This window comes from Notechis scutatus, chromosome 2 (assembly GCF_049901735.1).
Source record: "Notechis scutatus isolate UNSWTSFEM ecotype Mainland chromosome 2, rNotScu1.2, whole genome shotgun sequence".
NCBI lineage: Eukaryota > Metazoa > Chordata > Lepidosauria > Squamata > Elapidae > Notechis > Notechis scutatus.
The window spans coordinates 23,732,077-23,753,639 of record NC_142010.1 but is presented as its reverse complement, the minus strand read 5'-3'; the positions used below and the strand labels follow the sequence as shown (position 1 = coordinate 23,753,639).

The window sequence follows — 21,563 nt, the reverse complement described above, 5'->3', positions numbered from 1 at the left end:
ATCCTGGAAGAATTCTATTTCTATAAATCTATATTTTTCATAGGTCAGAACTTGGCCACCTACTATCAGCAAGGAATTCAGTGGATACCCTGAGCCAATGTAACGTTCAGCCATATAGGGATTTGGGGATGATTTAATCATGAGTTTTCGTAACACACCTTGCCTCATCCTCATAACTTTTAGCCAATGATTTGGGCACTCATAAAATTAGAGAGCCGGAAAGAGCAATTTCCGCACGTCCATCAAATGGCAGTCTGCCATCTTCTTAAATAATCAGTTCCTCTGTTGATCCATCTTTTGTGCAGTACCAAGGGCAGGGCAGTAGAAGACTAAGATCTTTAAAAGGGATGAATAGCGAGCCACTTGCATTGGGATTGGTGGGAGTGGCTGCCAGATCCCCAGATCACTGCTCTGCCAAAATTCAGGAAGCCCTCGTTTGACTACAGGTTGTCCTTGACTTACAGCGGTTCGTGTTAGTGTTTGGGGATAAACCCCTAGCAGAGTATGCAGCAGCAGTCAAGCCAGGCAGCCAAATGAGAGAGGAAGGGTTTTAGAGTATACACACACTGAACACAAACACTGTTTGTAGTTTAAATAGTTTTTAATCCAGTTAGAGTTTAAGCATTGTCAATCAGTCCGTATGTCATTCACAATATATCCATTCAGTAAGACTCACTAACTCAGTCCAGATAATAGTCCTTACTATATCTTTATCAGCCGATAAAGATATCTTCTCCTCCTCCGATGCCTTTCTCCAGAGGATAATGCTGGATATTCAGTAGAACGATCAAACAGTAGACAGTCGCAGTAAAACAGTAGTAAACAGTTGTATCCAGCAGTAAACAGCAGTAAACAGTAAATAGCAAACGGTAAACAGTAAAACAGTAGGCAGTAGGCAATAGGCAGTAAGCAGTAAGCTTTCTCCTGCTTCCTCTTATTGCAGTTTCTAACCGCACCCTTAATTGGCTAATTACATGCAGTGTGGTGCTTAAAGTTACAAACACTTAAACTATGATACCTTAGTTTATATATTTATCCACCCAAACCTTGTTGGGTATCAATGTTATACCTAACAGTTCGTTTAGTGACCGTTCGCTAAAGTTAGAAAGGATACTGAAAAAAAAGTGACTTGCGATAGTTTTTTCACACTTATGACCATTGCAGCATCCCCATGGTCACCTGATCAAACTCCAGATGCGTGGCCACTGGCATGTATCTATGACGGTTGCAGTGTCCCGGGGTCCTGTCACCCCCTTTTGTGCCCTTCTGACAAGCCAAAGCAATGGGGAAGCCAAATTCACTTCACAACAATATTATTAACATAACAACTGCAATGATTCACTTACTAACTGTGGCAGGAAAGGTTGTAAAATGGAAGAAAACACATTTAACATCTGTGTCGCTTAGCAACGGAAATTTTGGGCTCAGTTGTGGTCATAAGTCGAGGACCACCTGCTTATGGAAATTGACCTCTCTTTTGTTCCTCTTGTTTTGCCTCTAGATTTTCTTTTTCTGCTTCGATTTTCTGAAGCACATAACCTCTGAGGAGTTTTCTGCCGCGAAGCAGCTGAGGTAAGAACTTGTGTTTGCAAACTGCCACCCTCGGAGGTAGGAAAGAAGAACAGAGAATGTTATCATTGCGCACGTTTCCTTTCTGCTGGAAAAATAGAAACCCTGGTGTCCTGGCCCAGTTAATTTTAATTGATTTTGCATTCAGAAACCCACAAAAATGGGGCCATACCGTTTGCTCTAGAACTATTCCTGGAAGTCCTACATTGGGGGGGGGGGAGGATGGGGAGCATGACTTGAGTTCAGTTAATCTATCGGCTGAGTTTAGTATAGCAATCCCTGTTCAGTGACCCTGCCTGCAGTTAGGCAGTCTGGTCTCAAAGCTTTAGAATTACTCAGACGGATCACACCAAGGGCCTATTTAATTCAGGATTTCATCCTTCAGATAGCTCATAAGCAAGATACCCTCTCGTGTCCAGAACCTAGTCGTGGCCCTTGACCCCTGAGGTTCCATTTTGGGCTGATATGGGTTTTATGCTATTGGCCTACAATGCAAGAGGAGGCACACATTTTAGACTATGCATGGCATAATCCCCAGCTAGCACATCATTGCTTGGAAACTGGGGGAGTTATAGTTGAAAGTGTTTCAAAATAGTAGGTTGCGTGGCCTAGTTTGGTCTAATGGTTAAGCACTAGGCTAGAAACCAGAAGACTGTGAGTTCTAATCCCCACCTTAGACGTAAAAGGCAGCTGGGTGACTTTGGGCCACTCATTGTCTGTTAGCCCAACTCGCCTCACAGGGTTGTTGCGGGGGGAGGGGGGGGAGGGAATAGGAGGAGAAAGAGTTATTAATATGTTCACTGCTCTAAGTTATTTATAAAAATACTAAAGGCAGAATTTTTAAAAAAATCTAAAAATAATGTTAGCCATTTCAAAAGATGAATTGGACTTAGTTTGGGATAAAAGTTACCTCATTTTTGTCAGGGTATGTGAGAATGGCCTTGGGAGATGAGAAAGTGCTACAGCCCGCAAGGTATAAAAGGCAGCTTGGCCTGGATTGTGGGGATGGCAAAAGTCTCAGAAATGACCTGCTTAGTTTCTTAGGCTCTAAAGGCGATGGGGGAGAGGTGTTCTTTCAGACTTGTAAGATCCTGTTAATGTAACCTGACAGTAAAGTAAGAATTAGTTCATCTGGGTGTGTTTCCAGTGTAAATTACCTCTCAAAGTATGTTTCTCCCCCATCACCTTTAATGCCCAAGAAACTAGGGTGAGTCCTTCATCTTTTGCCACCCCCCTCATTCCTCTGTGGACCAAGCTGCTTTTTATACCTCAGTTCCCCTGGCTGTGGCACACAGCCCCGCACTCCCTTCCAAGGTCATCCCTCCATACACATTACACATTGACTGTTGTCTCTTTAAAATTTGAAGAACCGAAAAAGAACCCATCATTCATATGCGCTCTCTCTCTCTCTTCACTTCTTTCTGTGCTAATTGGCTTAGCCAAATCATTTTTTCATCACCTTGTGCTTAATCAAAATAGGAAGTAAAGCATTGCTTCTATCTGCAATAGACTAAGTTAAAGTGGGGTTAGGTAGTTTGTGGTTCTTGTGTGTCTTGTGGAAATCCGGTTTTGTTTTAATGCACTGGGTAAACTGGCTCATCCTATTAAACCATAACATGGTTGCTTGCTCGTTTGTTAGGATAGAACACAGAAATCCAAATTTGGCATGTGGTGTAAACCCATCCATGAAATTATTTGTGTGACGGAGAGAAAGTTGGTTCCTCATCCTCTGAGCCATAGTTCAGAAGATCATGTGACTGCAACTGTTCTGAGCTGGATTTGTTCTGTTATTTCAGGATATGGATCTGGTGGGTTCTTGGTGCTTTCTGAGCTTGGTTGTTTTTTAATTGCAAATGCTTCGTTACTCAACTAACTAACAACATCAGTGCAACCTTCATAACCCAGCAAAGCCCCCATCTTCCTTACACTGATGCTACTTAGCTGAGTAATAAAAAAAATATCTGTAAGATATAAAGCAAGCTCTGAGAGCCCCGGGAAGCCAACGGTTCAACCCTGCACAGCATATGTTATCTGCTGTAGTATGTGGAACTGTTTGAGTATGCCCTTCCCATTTCCTAACATTTTTCTTTCTGTCCCAGAAGGAAGAGTCTGCCCCCTGGATTCACTCTGGAAGAAATCTGTATGCTAAGTGAGTCTCTCTTTCTATCTTTACACAAGGCTTTTAATCTGAGCTAGGGCTCTCGTTTTCTCAGCTTTTGAGATGGTAACTCTTGACCCTTCTGAAGGATTTAGGAAAGCCATGAAGGACACATGGAATTGGTAAAGTCAGCTGGGCACATTTTGGTCCATCAAAATCTAGAGAAGGTGGCTGCTAGCAGATAGTACAGAATAGAAAGATAAAAAGCAGAACCTACCACACAATATCCCAGTAGGGAAAGGCACCTCTTTGGTTTCCCCACAGACCTCCCCTCCTGTATCCTCCCAGATATTTGTGTCCTTCCAGATGATCCTCTCAACAGCCAGTTTCCTGTGGCCTCTGAGCATACTCAGCCTGAAGTGTGCTCTATGGGGTATAGTTTTGTGGAGACTTCTATTGTTGATTTTTCTGTACATGGGTGTGAGATTTTGGCTAGATAACACTGATACGTTTCTGTGAACTTCCAAAAAATTTAAGAAAGATAACATAGTCACATTTTCAATAGGGATCTCAATGATAGTCTGTTTCAGCGTAGCGTCATCTTTACACCTTGAAGGATTAACATGTTTGTTGATTCTCTGAGGAATAGTGAGCTTTTAAATCCCCAGTCTCTTATTATTTTGTCTGGAATGTGTTGTGCTGCTACAAAATGTGACAACCACCTAGTCTGAGTTCCCAAAGACTACCATAGTCTGTAGAGATTCTCCGTCATCCCAGGTCATGGTTGTCCCAAAGGTGCTTTTTCAGGAGGCAACTGGGCCTCCTTTCTTTTTCTTTTGAAGGCTATTCGCTTCTCATCCAAGAAGCTTCTTCAGCTCCGACAGGATAGATATTTCTTGCAGACAGCTGGTAATTTGCATCCATTTTTTAGAGGGTCATTGAGGCACTTGGAGGTTTATCTGTGTCCTCAGGGTCACCTGAGTAGTGCTCCTGGTTCCTCTGGTCTGCAATTTTTCCTCTGGAAATCCATTCCTACTGCCACACCATTCAAAGGGTGCTCATCCCAAATTGTATAGCTAAAAGTCTGTGGAGATTCTTAGTCATCCAGGTCATGGTTGTCCCAAAGGTGCTTTTTCAGGAGGCAACTGGGCTTTCTGGTTTTTTTTCTTTTGAAGACTACCATAGTTCCCCACACACACCATTGTCCCATATCTGTCCCTTTGAAGACACGTGAAGATAATGACTCTGGAAAACTGCAGAAGCCAGACCGGTGACTTCCAATGAGAGGGGAATGGGATAATAAGTCAGGGTGCCTTCCAGTATCTCAGAAACATTGATACAAAATAAGAGCAATAATGTCAATGTGCCTCTTCTGTCCAGAATGTATTTCTTGAACAGTTTTTGTTGTGCAGGATGGAGAGTTGTGACTGCCTTCTGGCCGCTAGCTTTTTCAACTCATGCTTCTATTTCTAGCTGTCTCTGGAAGGGGAAGAAGAAGGATAAAGAGGCAGAAGGCTGCTGGTCTTAGCATAGACTCTTCCCAACCAGCCACCTTGGTCTTGCCATCTCCAGCCAGCACCAGTTGGCAAATCCTGTCCCGCTGAACATGACACGATCTCTTCTCTGGAGAAGCTCAGTTCCGCAGATGGCACTGCTCAATTTTGAAACACATCACTTAGCTATCATCTTGACTATCTCCCAACCAGCAATTAAAATAAATAGCGTAGGAGTCCTTTTAATTCTGCTTTCTTTCTCTAAAAAAGAGTCTATTTCTGGACAATCCAAATTTAGGATATTGTATACTCTGACAAGAAAAGCCAATTGCTATACACACAAAATAGCCATAACTTGGTCATGAATATTCTAATAGATACAGGGACATGAATTATGCAAAACACATTAAGTTTCCATTTATGCTGTTGAAATCTTACATTTACCTTCCCCCCCCTTGCCAAAAACCCCTACAACTGATATTTTTTTTTAGGATAATTGCCCACCTACCCTTCAAGCTTCTGAAGTTTAAATCCAGGTTTGTTTTTTTGTTTTTTTAAATATACAGTGGAGGATTAAGGTGTTTTTTTAAAAAAAAAACACCTTAATCTCCATTGTACATTTTTGTACTCACTTATGTACTTTCATGTGAAATACAGTGAAATAACTGTTGTATAGAGGGGATAGAACAGGCTCGGTTACAGCCAATCATAGATGTACTGTGTGTAAAAAAAAAATGCACTTAACACTTGGTATCTGGTGAAATACAGGTAGTCCTTGCTTAACAACCACTTGTTCAGGCACCATTCAAAGTGATGATGGTATTAAATGAGTGGGATTTAATAACTGCTTGGGTTTTTTTTTTTTATTTAGCAGGTTGTATGACTCCAGCAAGTTTCGTTTTATTCCAGTAAACTTCCTTAAACAAGACATGATTTACTGTGATCTGTGATCTTGTAAAAGCATTTTGTTGCTGCTGTTGGTGTTGAGCCAGAATACAGTCCTCGACTTACAACAGTTCATTTAGTGACCATTCAAAGTTACAATGTCACTGAAGAAAAAGTGACTTATGACCAGCTTTCACACTTACGACCCTTGCAGCATTCTCATGGTCATGTGATTTAATTTCGGACGCTTGGCAGCTGGTTCACATGTCAGCATTCCAGAAAACCTCCAAATTCCGAGACAGACATCCTCTCCAAGGCTCCTTTTATTAGAGTAGTAAACCGGCACATGTGGGAAACCCCGAATCTGAAAGTTCCGGGTTTCCTTGCAATAAGTAAAAAATTACAAATCCACCCCCTGCGCCCCTCATGGCATCACATGTCATCACCCTCATGGCATCACATGCCCACTATCCATCTCAACTTGAGAGTCCCCTCAACCAGGTGCAGAAATAACATGACCTTGACTTGGAAAAAGAATGCTATTATGTCTAACCACATACTCACAAAGAAATTCCCCCCTCCCATTTTCTCAGGCTCAAGAACGTGTCAGTTTGGAAGCATCTGGTGCTAATATGGCTTCCAAAGCTGATACCACATTTATGTCATTTGCAGTGTCCCAAGGTCATGTGATCTTCCGTGACCCTTCTGAAAGACGAAAGACCATGGGGAAGCCAGATTCACTTAACAACCGGGTTACTAATTTAACGACTGCAGTGATTCGCTTAACAAATGTGGCAAGCAAAGTCGTAAAATGGGGCAAAACTCAATTAACAAATTTCTCATCTGGCAACATACATTTTGGGCTCATTTGTGATCGTAAGTCGAGGACTACCTGTATTTTGGCGATCTATTTCCAGATATCCACCTGCAGAACTTGAACCATCTCTAGTCTGCAGTATGAACAGTTTCTGTGTGTGGTCTGTGAATCCGTGCCTGGCTTTTCTCTTTGGAAATGTGTTTAATGAGGGCCTTAGGGCACCACCATTCTCCAGGAGGGTGTGGAAAGGATCAGTTCATTCCTACTCCGGATGCTTTTGTGTGTTACAGAGCAGAGGGACCGGGGCAGCACCACCAGTCTGAGCAGTGACTTTTCTCTTATGATGGAGAATTCACCTGGAGCTGCAGGGAGTTTCACTTACGACGCTGTGGAGTTGATGCTAACAGGACCTCAAGCTTCTTGGTCAGCACCTATATACAAACTTTCTACTGGGGGAAATCTGTATGTTCTGAAGACGAACGGCTCTATACTTTGACCAGGAAAGCAGAATGACTAACATCTGGGAAGCTTTTCAGCAACCTAATTTAGGAAAAGGAAGTGGAAAGAGAGAACACTTTCAGTTGCTTCCCCCGTGTGGGTGTTGCTGCTAAAAAAACAACATTGTACAAATCTCTACATTATTACATATCTTTATAATGAGCACTTTTCATTATGTGTAGGTGAATTATTAATTTAGTGGCATAATCCCTGGTGGCGCAGTGGTTAGGATGCAGTATTGCAGGTTAACTCTGCCCATAGTTTGGAGTTCGATCCTGACGGGCTCGTGGTTGACTCCGCCTTCCATCCTTCTGAGGTCAGTAAAATAGGACCCAGATTGTTGGGGGCAACAACGTGTTGACACTGTGAAGCGTTCAAAGAGTGATGTAAATACTAAGGGGTAGTGTATAAGTCTAAGTGCTATGGTTAAGTTGCTTCCACACAGTGAAGGGCAGGCCAGATATGGCTCTGAAGCATCTCTTCCTACAGTCTGATCCAGGCATAATAGATGAAAATTGCTAGCATGGGTTTGTGCTATTTTGTGAGAGCAAATCATTGAAAGTGTTGCGTTAAGTTGGTGAAATAATCTTTCCATATGAGGAAAGAGATTCCGAATCTCTTTCCAAAACCATCTTCAGGCTTGGCTCATTTTGCATCATTGCTTGGTTTATTGGGCTCTTCCAAAATGTTAAGAATGGCTGCCGGCCACCCAAAAAGAAGTCCATTCACAATCTAATCAATCCTTCGATGCTCGGAGGCACCCTTCTGTTTTCACCAAGAAGGCTCCTGTTTACATGATCCCAATCCTTCCTTCAAGGCAGGGGAGACCTTTGGGGCTGAAAATGGTTTTCCCCTCACCCCCCTCCAAAGTTCATTTGATAGTCTTGCAGTCAAGTCTGTGGCATGGCCAGGCGCAGAGGCTCCCCGCTGTCCTTGGCGAATGGATGCCAGGGAAGGTAATCGGTGCTGAGCTTGAAGTTCTCACAGCCACAGTGAAGCAGCTTCCCAATGTTTCTGGGCCAGAAGTACTTCTTCCATCTGCCAATATTTGCCTAGGCCTAATGTCCAGGACAACTGCACAATGTTGCGTCGTATACCTGGCTGAAATACATGTCTTTTGCCGGTTCCATTGGAGGGTTCTGTTCTCTCCCCTTCCTTTGGCTTGACTTTGGAAACCTTAGAGAAGATCCGAGGAGCCTGCTAGTCCTCTCCCACGTGACAGGCAGGAGCAGAGAGGCTGGGGATTCCAGAACCTTGCTGCAGGCTTTCCCTGTTCCCTGTTTTAATTTTTCTTTCTTCTCCCCAAGCATGTGTGCTAATGATATTTTACCGTGCAATTATTCTGAGCTAAATCTGGGCTTCACTGAGAAGCCAGTGGAAGTCCTCCGGGTAGCCGTAAATTCTCAGCTTGCTGTGGTCACGCTTTGCCTCTTGAAGCGCATAAAGTATGTGTCTGTGGGGGAGAAATCTAAATCTGTTCCTGGCAGGGGCGTTCTAGAAAGGGCTGCCCTTGCTACCAGCCTGTCCCTGTACCCTATAGATGCTATAGGCAGATAGAAGTAAGAGCTGATGGTGAAAACCGAACCAACAGGAAGGCAGGCAGGCAGGCAAACCATTCAAAGCTGAACATGGCTGTTCTGTGGTGGGCTGCAGGACTGAGCAAAAGAATGGATATTCCATAACCAGAACAACAAATTATTTTACCAAAGTACATAATGAGATGAGCTTGTCTAAAGTGGCTGCTTTAAGCCTTTGAATCTTGGGAAACCTGGTTCAGATAAGCAGGTCAACACAGAAACCCTTATTTTAGACTGTCTTTCAAATACTGTCTGAATTACTTCAGAGAGGACATCTGCAATACTCTTCAGTGGCATGCCTTATTTTTCCATAGATTCCTTGTTTATTTCACCCTATTTCTAGCATATGCAGAGTGTCCCGTAAAGGAAGGATTTGCTGGTGAGAAGCTGAAATAAGTCAATTTTCTAAGAATATCGAAGAAACAAGTTTAAAATGAGGAAAAGTTTAGGGATTATCATGAGATAGGCCTGAGGTTTAAAATTGATTTAAAAAAAACATCCTTATTTGTCAACCGAAAAGGGCATTTTTGAATAGAGTTATTTTTATTTTGTATGTTTCCCCCACCTTTAAAATAAGAGCGCTGGAATCAAATTCTTAAAACGAAATCAGAGCAGTTTTTTTGAGGGTGGAAACTGAGGTAAAGGTCACCGTCTTCAATTCAAAATGAAGCCGTCACTTCACAATGATTTAAGTACTTGCGCTGTCTGTCTTGTGTTGCGAGTTGTCATGAAATTAAGGGGGGAAATATCTTAAAGTTGGGCTCGAGCGACGATGTCGGCTTGAGTGAGGTGACACAAACTGTTGGGAAGAAAAAGGAAACCACCTGTATGCAAAGAGGCCCATTTTTAAAAGGTATTCCGGGTCTTTCTCCCTCAGCGTCCCTTCTAACCAGAACTGGGATGGCTGCCCAAATCGGAAGAGGGGGGGAAACTGTTCAGTTTGGAACAGACTTTCCTTTTAATAGCATCCCATCTCTGGCGGCTTGCTTAAGTGCCAGTAGCTGAGCTACTAAGCACTTCATTAAATCTCAGCCTTGTACCTGCCACAGTCACAAGGAAGATGGGGAGGTGAGGGAGCAAGAGTTTTTTGAACACTTGGGGCTGCTGTCGTGTGTTAGAGAAAGAATGGCTGAGGGTTTTCCGAGGAAATCCTGGGGATTGGGGAGAGTCCTTATTAACATACACAGCCACTGGTAATAAATAAGCCAGGCTTCTGATAATTACTTAGCAAGCATTGGGGAACTCAGAGATGGCTGGATGGGGAGCGGAGGAGAAAGGAAGGCAAACAAATGTGGACCTTGTTAAGGAGGCTGTGGCAGGTTCACATCCCTTGAGCATCAAAAGCTGATTAGTACAGTTGAAAAACCACAGCACTTCCTTGGTTGCAAGGCTAGTTGAATTGTGTGTGGCTTTGCTAGTCCCGAAATGGAGAGAAATCCCTGAAGTTGTTTCAGTAATTAGAACCTCTGGAAGGAAGCTGACCCTGTGGAATGGATACAGCCCATTCCCAGGTCGGTCTAAGCCAGGGTTATCAAACTCGCATCGTCACGTGATGTATTGGGACTTTTTCCCCCTTTCCTAAACTAGGTGTGGGCATGGCCAAGCATGTGACACATCTGGCCCATGGGCCAGGAGTTTGACAGCCCTGGTCTAAGCCATTGTTGTGGTTCGCTGGCAACCTGTGCAGACAGTAGCGGAATCGGACAGTGGGGAAGTATGGGGACCAGTCCGGGAGTCTGGGGAGGACTCGGACGAGGGTCCTGCGCCCAATGCAGAGATGGGGCCAGCACCATCTGGGAGTTACGTACTGACTCTGGAGCCTCCAAGTCTGGCAGCAGCGAGGCAGAGGAACCAGGGGAGCCTGTTCCCAGTGCGTGTGTGTGCAGAGCTGCTAGAAGGCAAGAGCAGCCTGAGACAAAAGGGGTGACTCGCGGGAGTAAGGCTTGGAGGTGATTGCCCCTCCCCTAAGGGTTAAAGGAGGTGCAAAGGTAGAGAAACCTTTGCAGGAAGCAAAGTCGTTCGTTCTGTTCAGATTAAACCTTGAAGTTCTTTGTGGACTTTGTACTTCGGTTGAGTTTTTTTTTCAGTTAATTTGGCACTTTAGTTGTTGGCAGCAATTCAAAGGAGATGAAGGTGGGTGCTTATCTCAAGGGACTGTTTGGGACTTATTACGGGCTGGGAATGCAGATAATTCCCAGTGTTGAAATAAAAGGAGTTATTTTGACTAAGCGTGTGCTTAATTACGGTCTCAGGAAGCCTTGGTCAGAACAGCCATATAAAGGTTGTTCCCTTTTATCTGTCTCTCATGCTAATGAATAACTAATCAGGTCTTTCTAAAAACACGTACAGGTAGTCCTCGACTTACAAGAATTCACTTAGGGACCGTTCAAAGTTACAACAGCACTGAAACAAGTGACTTATGTTCATAAGTTCACACTTATGACCCTTGTAGCATCCCCGTGGCCACATGATTTACATTTGGATATTTGACAACTGACTCACCTTTATGACAGTTGCAATATCCTGGGGTCATGTGATATCCTTTTACAACCTTCTGACAGGCAAAGTCAATGGGGAAACCAGATTCACTTAACAACCACATTATCAGTTTAACAACTGCAGTGATTCACTTAACGAATGTGGCAAGAAAAGTCATAAAACAAAGCGAACCTCATTTAACAAATTTCTCACTGAGCAATGTAAATTTTGGACTCAACTGTGGTCGTAAATTGGGGACTACCTGTGTTGATTTATCAAATTTGTTCACGTACTCTTACCTCTTTCCAAAATTGGAGATTTTTTGAAGGACCTTCCATCAGTTTGTGTAATAGAGAGGAAAGACAGGCAGAAAGAAACTTCTGGATACAGCACTGAGGAGTTTAAATCACAAAGGTGACAAATTACAGAAGAGGCCATGCAGATGTAGAGGGTATGGAGATGTTTCCTGTGGATATTCAGGAAACTCAACTCTGTCAAATGCTGGGTTAGTGAATCAACTTGCATGACTTGCTAGACTTTGCCAGGAAGTATGAACTATGAATTCCAATAATGGAAGAAGCTAGTTCTCTTGGGAGCCTGTTAAGTGTGCAAGTGTTTGAAAACTTATGCAGGTCTCTAAACCGTTGGTGGAACATCAAAGGTAATACTGTGAATGACAAAATCTGCTGTTGCCCCATTTGTGAGGTAACTTAGAGAAATGTGTACCTGAGGCTTGACTTTCCCAGTTGTAATATGGAGACTGTCCTAATATGAAACCTGAATATTGAACCAAAGCATGGTAGGAATACTGCGTCAGACAGTTACATCTTTATTTTGGAGGCCTTTGGAAGCTATGAATCCGTGGTGGTGTTCTACCGGTTTGGCCCGGTTCTGCCGAGCCAGTACAGCGATGAGCAGCGGAGACCGAACCAGTAAAAATATTTGAATCCCACCGCTGTTATGAATAATTTTTTAGTTCCTAATTGCGATTTGTATGTTAAGATCCTCCTTTGAGTTATTCTATTGCTGGCAGATCTTTAATTATTAGATTGGCTGACTGTTTTTCTATGCTGGATGTTTAAATCAGGTTAGCAACTTTAACTTCATGGCTTCTAGTCTATTACTAAATTTCAGGGGCAAAAATTCCCTTAACATTGATTCATTTGGAAATAATTCCGAAGTCCGGAGAAATAACACCTTAACCTTATAAGTTTATAAAACGGATAAGGCGCGCCTAGGAACTCCACTGGTTATAAAGGCAAGAGTCAGTACCCATCTGAGTAAAAGTTCCCCCGATGGATTAGACATCAAATAAATAACATTGTGCCTTCGCAGGAGGAAAAACTGTGCATCGTCCCCTCAGGCGGTCCTGTGGAATCGGACACCACAACCCGAAGACAGGTTGCCCATCCAGAGCACGCTTGACGCAAGATCCTCCAGCTCCTCTTCTTCCAATCATTCAGAGAACTTCTCAAGACTAGGCAGCAGTCCGCTTGAAGTCCCTAAGACCAGGTGAGAGGCCGTTCATTCCTGCCGGTTATTGGGAAAGGGAGGGTGATGCTTGGGCGTTGCTAGCAAGCACAGGTTTGAGCAGGGCTCCTCCTGGGAGCAGAGGAAATCCCTGATCCCTATTGAAAATGTTTTTTTTTCCCTGTGTTTGGAAGAAATCCAGTCAGGTACACGCATACAAACGGTTTGCAGAGAATCTTCTGGAAGCGCCTAACTTTCTAGAAAAAGCAGCATGAGCTTTTTTTTTGCCTCCCGCAATAGAAAAGTATAATTGCAGTAGCAATTTGCTGCTTTTCAGCTACACTTGGCTTCTGCCACCTGAGAGGCTTGTTTTTGCTGCCATAAATAGGGACTTGGCTGACACAGGGAAAGCGAAGGTAAGGCTCTAAATTTAATGGTTGGCATCCAGAGTCTGGAGATTTGGAGAGTGTCGCCATATCAGAGGAACAAAGAGCCGTAATGAACTGAATCTGGGACAGCTAGAAGATTCAGCTCGGTTCTTTCCTGGTTCTGATGATTTCATGTCTGCAATTTATAGGCTTGTGTCCATGGCTTTCTAGTTGAAAAAAATAGTCATCACAATGAAACAACGCTGAGATTTTTAGGATGCAGTGTTCCATATCCAGATTTCAAGGACCATGGGGGAAATGGACATGGAGCCTTACTGTAAATACAGAGCCTGTAGAAAGGTAGCGTGTGTGTATATGAGGTCCTTCTTAGACCCTTAAGAAGGATGCACTTAGTGAATTTATATAACTGGGAGAAGACACGTACAAGTGGAAATGACTCGCTAGAATTGCAATTGAAAGCCTGATAGGAAGGGAAAGAATGCCCCACTCATCTAGGCGGATGCAGTTCAACAGCACAAGCCTAGTTTGACTATAACACGGGTAAAATTGAAATGAAAATTTGACGAGGATTTTGCCTTTTTGGACAGGTAAGTCTTCTGCTGCAATTCACACAGTCTTCAACCTATCAAAGATGCATTTAAAATACTGAAGCTGAGTCCAGTTTTGTCAAGGGAGAAGCCAAAATTACAGGATTTGCTGTATTTGTAATAGACTTCGATCATAGGCAAAAATGACAGTGGGGCAAGCCAAAATGAAAAGCTGCTCAGGTTGTTTTCATTTGAAAAGAAAGATTTTGCGGGACATCCTAAGCAGGATTTTCTTCTTAAAACTAACTCCATATCTAGGGGCCTATTGAACTACAGAAATGTGTCCCAGACTCCCCACCACCACCACCACCAAAAAAAAATTAGATATGCATTTGGCTGGTTTGGATTCAAATGTTCAAACGTTGTGTCCTGTTTTATGCGTCACAGTTTGGTATTAAGGTTTTTACTTTAGCTTGGCTTGTTTATTTGCCTAGAAGCCTGGTGTAATATTAAGTGTAATAAATATTTAAATAAACACTGAATGCTCTCAGATCCTTTATTAAAAAAAACAAACTTTCTTCTGCTTTCCAAGAGGAAAACCTATGCCTGGATGTTTGTATTCCACTAGTTACTGTTGAATAGGATGCCGGCTTGAGAGACAAGCCTGTTTCTAAAGTATAAATCAATGTTCCTAGACCATGGCCACTTGAAGATGTGTGGACTTCCAACTCCCAGAATTCTGGGAGGCTGGGGAATTTGGGGAGTTGAAGTCAGCTGTGAAAAAGGAGGAAAGAAAAACCTGTCTGGCTTTGATACCATCTCCCACCAGGAGGTCTCTTCCCGTTCCACGGGCAGAGTGGCGGATTAGGCATGGCTGTCAGTTTCTGAAGGCTGGAGTGATGTTTAATTGAAGCCAAAGAACCATATTGGTCGTTAAGCTGGCAGGCATATGCATTCCTGCGCTCCGGTTGCCCGAAGCCATGAACGAGTGAAATTAAAAGGCATCACTCAGTACTGCCCTGTTTGGGAGTTGTCTGCTTTCCCACAGGAATTGCAGCAAAGGATGGAAGGAATTGAAGACTGGGAAGGCTGATGGGTCCTTCCTATTTGGGTCTTCCGTTCAAAACTGCAGTGAGAAAAGAAATGCTTAAAAATAAATAAATAAATGCAGACTGTCCTCAACTTGCCATCATAATTGAGCCTGTCAGTTAAAGTTGTGCCTTGACGGTCATAAAGTAGGTCACTCATGTGACCCATCCGATTTCATCACCTTTGGGTGGTGTTTGTTAAGTAAAGTAAATGCTTTTTGCAAAAACAAAATAAAATAAGTCGTGGGATCACAGGACGCTGCAAACAGCCATAAATGTAGACTGATTGCCAAGAATTTGAAATGCAACCACGCGATTGCTGGTGGTGGTGGGTGGACGGGGTGTCATAACTACAGAACCAGTTCATAAGTACCTTTGTGGGGGGGGGGCAGGTAGGGGAGAACATCATAACTTCCGGTGGTCATTAAGTGACCAGTTGTAAATGGAGGACTGCCTGTAACAACTAGCCTGCTACCCTACCTAATCAATGTGGCCCATGGTAGAAAAATAAAATGAGGCGTAATAGCTTACGTATCCACAAATATACGGCTGATTTAATGTGTGTCTTGGCGGCATGAAGACTTTTTGTACTGTGTGGAGCTGTCCGTGGTATTTTTTTCCCCTCCTGCATTGCGATGTAACTTTGTGGATTATTATTTTTTTAATTTTTTTTTAGAAGTAAGATCTAAAGCAGGGGTGTCAAACTATTTCATTGAGGGCTGCATCAGGGTTGTGTTTGACCTCGGGGGGGGCAGGGGGAGGTGTGGCCAGCTTGACATCACTTGCGTAGGGGGCCCCTGTGGTGGCATGAGTACTCTGCCAGCGAAAACGGGCTCCCGGGCTCCGTTTTTGGCTGCGACGGCAACCCTCTGTTGGAGGACATGGAAAACACGGCCCTCCCGAGCTCCATTTTCGCTGGGAGAGCCAACATGGGCCTGTCCTTCGCTGTTTTCAAGACGGCCCCGCAGGCCAGATTTAAGCACCCTGCAGGCCACATCCACCCTGGCCTCGAGTTTGACACCCCGATCTAAAGTGACCTTGCACTTTTTGTGGCCAATCTGGATGGTTTTTTTAAATTTTATTTTGCGTGTTTGTTCGCCATGCTGTACAAGCTGCTTGACTCTAAAGCCAGCTTAAATTCTGTACTAGTAATATTCTTCAAAGAGCAAAGAGGATGCCCAGGAGGGGGTTTGCAATCAGCAGGATTAATGATGTTTAAGACTCACACAAGTGGTTAGCAAATTGTTCATGCTGCATCCCCCCCAAAAAGGGGGGGGAAATCCACTGGCAGTTTTGTGATAATTTTGAGAATACAGACCACAGTTGAGCCCAACATTTCTATTACTAAACGAGACAGTTAAATGAGTTTTGCCTTTGCCCCATTTTACAACCTTCCCACCACCCCCCCCCCGCAGTTAAGTGACTCACTGCAGTTGTTAAGTTAATAAAACAGTTGTAAAGTGAAGTGAATCTGGCTTCCCCATTGACTTTGCTTGTCAGCCGATCGTAAAAGGACACTGCCCCTGTCATAAATATGAACCAGTTGCCAAGCACCCGAATTTTGATCATGGGACCATTGGGGTTGCTGCAAACAGTCATAATTGTGAAAAATGACCACTTTTTTCAGTGCTGTTGTAATGTCAAGCGGTCACTAAATGAACTGTTGTAAGTCGAGGACTATCTGTACTGTTCCAGAAGTTGGATAGAGTGCTGGTGTCTTCCTCAGAACCTCACAGTGTTGTATTTCATGCTTCTTATATTCATCTGTTCTTTAAATGAATTCATTCCAATCTGGAAGAAACCAAACGTTAGCTTGGTAAAAAAGAATTACAACTCTGTAATTACATAAGTCACTGTGTTTCAGAACTGTTGTAACTTCAAGCAATCACTAAATGAACTTGTGGTGACCCAGGGTGGGATGCATTAGCAACAGAGTCACAAAAACAAGTGAAGTTCCTTTAATTCCTTCAACTTGGCTTCAAAGCTCCAATTATCATTGACTGGAGAAAAAAACTCGCCCACAAACAGTTGCGAAAAGGAAGAAATGCCGTTCAAACTCAAAATACATATAAATTATAAATAGAAAAAACAACACAAACCACACTGAAGCAATTAATGAGTCAAGGCAGGATAAGGGCTTGAAGACGTCCACAGATATCGAAATACTCACACTGGGAAGGACGCCAGGACTCAGATAAGAACTGACAAATTAGAATTATTTCATGCTTGCTTCCAGCCCTGTGCCATGCGCAGTTTGTCCTTTTAAACAGTCCTCACAGCTGCAACCCATGAAGGGGATCAGGGCCCTTTCCTCCCTCATAAACCACGCCATTCATGTTTCTCCCTTATCCGCTCCTCCCTGCATGCCCTAGGATGAAGAGGGGATGGGCCTGGGTCTTCCTCTGAATGCCCAGCTGGCCTGTGCCCCTTCCCCAGTTTCCTCCACAACCTCCAGAGCCATACTCCTCACTCCCTGTCAGCTGTTCCTCCTCTCCCTCAGAGTCAGATTCTAACAGGGGCATAAGAACTGTTGTAAGTCCTATATGAGCTTATTTTCAGTTTTCCGCCCTGGTTGTAAAAAATGTTTTCATCACCATTATAATTGTGAATGGTGACTAAGTGAGGCAGTCACTAACACAATCTACCTGTATACTTACTTCTTGCCCATCTCAAACCTGTAGCTGGAATGTTTAAGCTTCTGGACACTGAGTGCAAAGTCTGGGGCCTATGTTTACCTGCAGCCATTCTGAAGATGCCCAGTGTTTTTATATATTGCATTTACACCTTGCTCGAGGATTTCCTCTGATTTTGTCTCTACTTCAGCCTATGAGTTAGGCTGGGCTGAGGGAGAGTGAATGACTTATTATAGCACCCAGTTAAAATCCACAAATCAATGTGCATTTGAATCTGGGTCTTTCTGGAGTCGACATCTTAATCAATCTACTGTCAGGACTCCAACAAATCCACCCCCATTCAAATCATAAGTCTCTAGCTACATCTCAGAGAAAATAAAATTGATTTATTAGAAGTGGCCATGTTGGTGTTAGCTGGATGCAGCCGATACTAAAATACGTCATTCATTTCCCCTTTGACCCTGGTCTTCCCTGCCTCTGCTTGGATGTGTATTCTCCAATGGGACACATCCATCCCCAAGAGTCATCAATCATGCTCTCCAGTAATATCCTTCCACTCCGACAACTTTGGGCTGCCAAAGTGATTATCTAGGCACTTAAGGAATGCACTGTTTTCCCCCCACTCTCTTTTTCTGGCAGCTGAAAAGACCAAAGGAGTATCTTTTGAGTTGACATCTAGCTGTCAAGTTGGGTTTGTCAGTTGGAACGTTGACACTACAGCTAGACTAGCTAAAAGTTTAGAGTATCTAGGAATTAACCTGGGGAAATCTATTATATCTCTGAGATAAGCTAATGGCTATTGCTGTAGGTGAGACCTTCTTGTTTGGGGTTTGGGGTGCAAGATTCTTGGATCTGAGCCTGTTGTGAGTTGCAGTTATGACCCGAGTCAGGTAATACATGCTGTAACATGTCAGCGAAGTAATTTGCTTGAAAATTTCTACTGACTACCCCAAGTGGTGTTTGATTGCAGGTTGTATTTTTAGGGTCTGTACAAAGATCTGTCTGCCATTCAGTCACTGTTAATAGAGTAATTATTAGGTCTCTGCTGTTTCTAGTTAAATATTTGCACACAGGGAGCCCTTAGCATGTCTGTTGGTTACCATATTCCTACTTACATCAGGCAGATATGGACAACTATTGGTTTCAGGCACCAGGCACTGATGTAGAATTTAATCATTAATAATAAACTAAAATCCAAATTGTGACAGACAGGCACTCAAAGCTCCCAAGACAGGCTGAATCTTGCTGCATGTATAACTAATGGAGATGAACAAAGGTACGGAGAGGGGAGTTCCTTTTCAAATATGTTCATAGAGTTTATTTCAGCTTTTCTGCTCTGATAGAAAACCTGGCAAGCACCCCTAGCACAAATGCTAAAATTCCGATTGATTTCTCTCCACAGTGTTAAGAAATGTATTAAGAGGTTGCTTGTGTAGATCTGTAGATATAAGCATTTTTTTTTTTTTTGGAAGGCTGAGAATCCTAGTAGGAAATTGTATTTTTGTTCCCAAAGTGCACTTTTTACCATTTCCACCTTTGGGCAGAAGTTCAGCATATTTAATATGGGCCCACAAATGAGACTGCTGGATATGTTGGCTGGCTGACTGGGGAATTCTGGGAGTTGAAGTCCATACATCTTAAAGCTGCCATGTTTGAAAAACACGGATTTGGGCCATCCAAGTCTAGCCTCCCACTTGGTTTAGGAATCCAAATTGAAATAGCCATCTAGCCTCTACTTGAGCATTTTCAGGGAAGAGAATTCTATCATTTCTCTGACTAATTGGTTCAGTTGTTGAACCGCTTTTAATGTTAGGATAGTAACATTTGGAATTTGCCTTTCCTTATCTTAAATTAAATCTTTTCAACGGTTCTTCCATTTTTAGTTCTTTAATCATAACCATGGCCCTTCTTTCAAATTATATTCATTACTCTGAATTTTTCATAAACGGTGCTACCTAGATTCAGTTCCTGAGGTTTGAGCTAATGAATGCAAAATAAAGTATGATTATATCTTCTCATAGATTGGAAACTGCAGTTCCATTGATATCATCTCAGGCTACCAACAAAGGAGAGTATTTGTAGCTCGGGATTGACATGAAGGATCCTTGGTATTCCCTCAATTTGGTTGTTTTTATGCAGATGTTTCATTGCTCAAACTAGGTAAAACATCATCAGTGCAGTAAGGAATGGCGTTTGCTCTCAGTTTATATTCTAGTGGCCTGCCTTGTCAGAGTTAGTCAAGGCAAGCCACTAGAATATACATTGAGAGCAAACTCTACTCCTTACTACTCCTTACTCACTATTGATGATGTTACCTAGTTTGAGTAATGAAACATCTGCATAAAAACAACCAAGCTCAGAGAGCACTGTGGAATGCCCCATGATCTAAGGATGCATTTAATTTTGTTTGGGGCATGTACTATATTTTTGTCTGTTTGTTTGAGCTGTGGTGGCGCGGTGGTAAGAATGCAGTATTGCAGGCTACTTCTGCTGACTGCCGTCTGCCTGAAGTTTGGCAGTTCGAATCTCACCAGGCTCAAGGTTGACTCAGCCTTCCATCCTTCCAAGGTCCATAAAATGAGGACCCAGATTGTTGGGGGCCATAGGCTGACTCTGTAAACCACGTACAGAGTACAGAAGCACTGTGAAGCGGTATAAAAGTCTTAAGTGCTATTTATTAGATTTCTTTGTCGCCCATCTCGCCTTGAGGCGATTGTCTATGCGTGGTCCTAATTTTATTCTTTATTTGTATTTCAAAAGTGGGCTTCATAACGTGGCTGTAGTCTGCTACATTGTATCAATGTCCAGCTTTTATTTCAAGGAACTCATTGCAGCGAGGATTCCTTTTTCTTATCATATTGTACTCTTGCACCTGTTCAAAAACAGTAAACAGCCAAGCTCAGACACTACCAAGGGTTACCTGATGGATTTTCTTCACGTGTTAAGAAGGAAAGATTTGTCTGACCTCCTCCACAACTCCTACGGTCTCTGATACTTTTGAAATCTTTGGTTTTAAGACTTAATATCTGAAATAGGATATTAAATGAAAGGACACACTTTCTGTGTCCTCTTATGATGATGATGTTATCCATTCCATCACCAGTTGTGTTTGACTCTTGGTGATTCTGTGGGCCAGATCTCTCCACATCTTCTAATTTTGCACTACTTGTGTCCTCTTAACAAACTCCCAAATTAAAACCCTTTGTAACTAAAGCCAATAAGTAGAAGAAGAAAAATAGCACGTGGAGGACTACAATTCAAACCCAGTACCTGGAATTGGAAGGAGCCAATAACGAGTGATATAAAATATTTTCCTTGGGATCTGGATTTTACTGCAAAGATTGCAATAAAATCAGGCTATGGGGTCCTTGATGCTTTCCCCTCTTAGCACTGATGACATTAGCTAGTTGGGTAATGAAACATCTGCAAGAAAACAGCCAAGTTCAGCAGCAAGGGTCCCACGGTTCAACCCTGAGCTACAAATGTTTTATTGCGATCAGGCTATGTGAGGGAACAAAGGCCCTGTAAGGCATGCTGAAGCAGGTGTCTATCCACCTGCAGAGATTGCTTCCAAAGTGGAACCTCCTATCAGACTAAATCCTTGAACTCTCTCCTTCCTGCTCCGCTCCCAAGTTTAGCATTTGTTAAAAGTTTCTCTTTTCCTTACTAGCTTGTCTTGTCTAATCAGGCAATGGGAGGAATGAAAAAGCAGTTCTCAGAAACACACACACACACACACACACACCGGTATTTCTTCTTGGCAGAGAAAGTTGGTGCAGTGGAAAGATATGACCCAATTAAACGAAGCTTTTTCTCCGGGACTACAAGCTTAAACCTGATCTGCTTGAAAACCCAGAAGATCTTAATGGTTTACTTGCTAGAGGAGAGGACAGCCTTACCACAGCCTGTCTTACCCTCATTAGCCGGTTTTCCTTTCAGAGGGGCTGGCTGGCTGGCTGGCTGCTCTGTAGGATGTACAGAGTTTCTGCTTTCCCTTCATTTTGAGTCAGCTTAATGATCAGAGGAGAAGGCTGTCCTGTT

General features: G+C 43.0%; 1 protein-coding gene across 4 annotated transcripts in view; it reads left to right on the top strand.

The window, feature by feature from the left end:
• MTMR14 (myotubularin related protein 14) overlaps positions 1-21,563 on the top strand; it is a 111,399-nt gene that overhangs the window by 46,733 nt on the left and 43,103 nt on the right. For 2 of the 4 annotated variants that reach the window (XM_087954490.1, XM_087954489.1), the window contains exons 14-17: positions 1,502-1,572; positions 3,669-3,718; positions 7,153-7,285; positions 12,751-12,927. In XM_087954490.1, the coding sequence (XP_087810616.1) occupies positions 1,502-1,572; positions 3,669-3,718; positions 7,153-7,285; positions 12,751-12,927 (431 nt within the window). The remainder of the gene's footprint in view (positions 1-1,501; positions 1,573-3,668; positions 3,719-7,152; positions 7,286-12,750; positions 12,928-21,563) is intronic. The other 2 variants (XM_087954492.1, XM_087954491.1) reach the window with 1 other exon arrangement.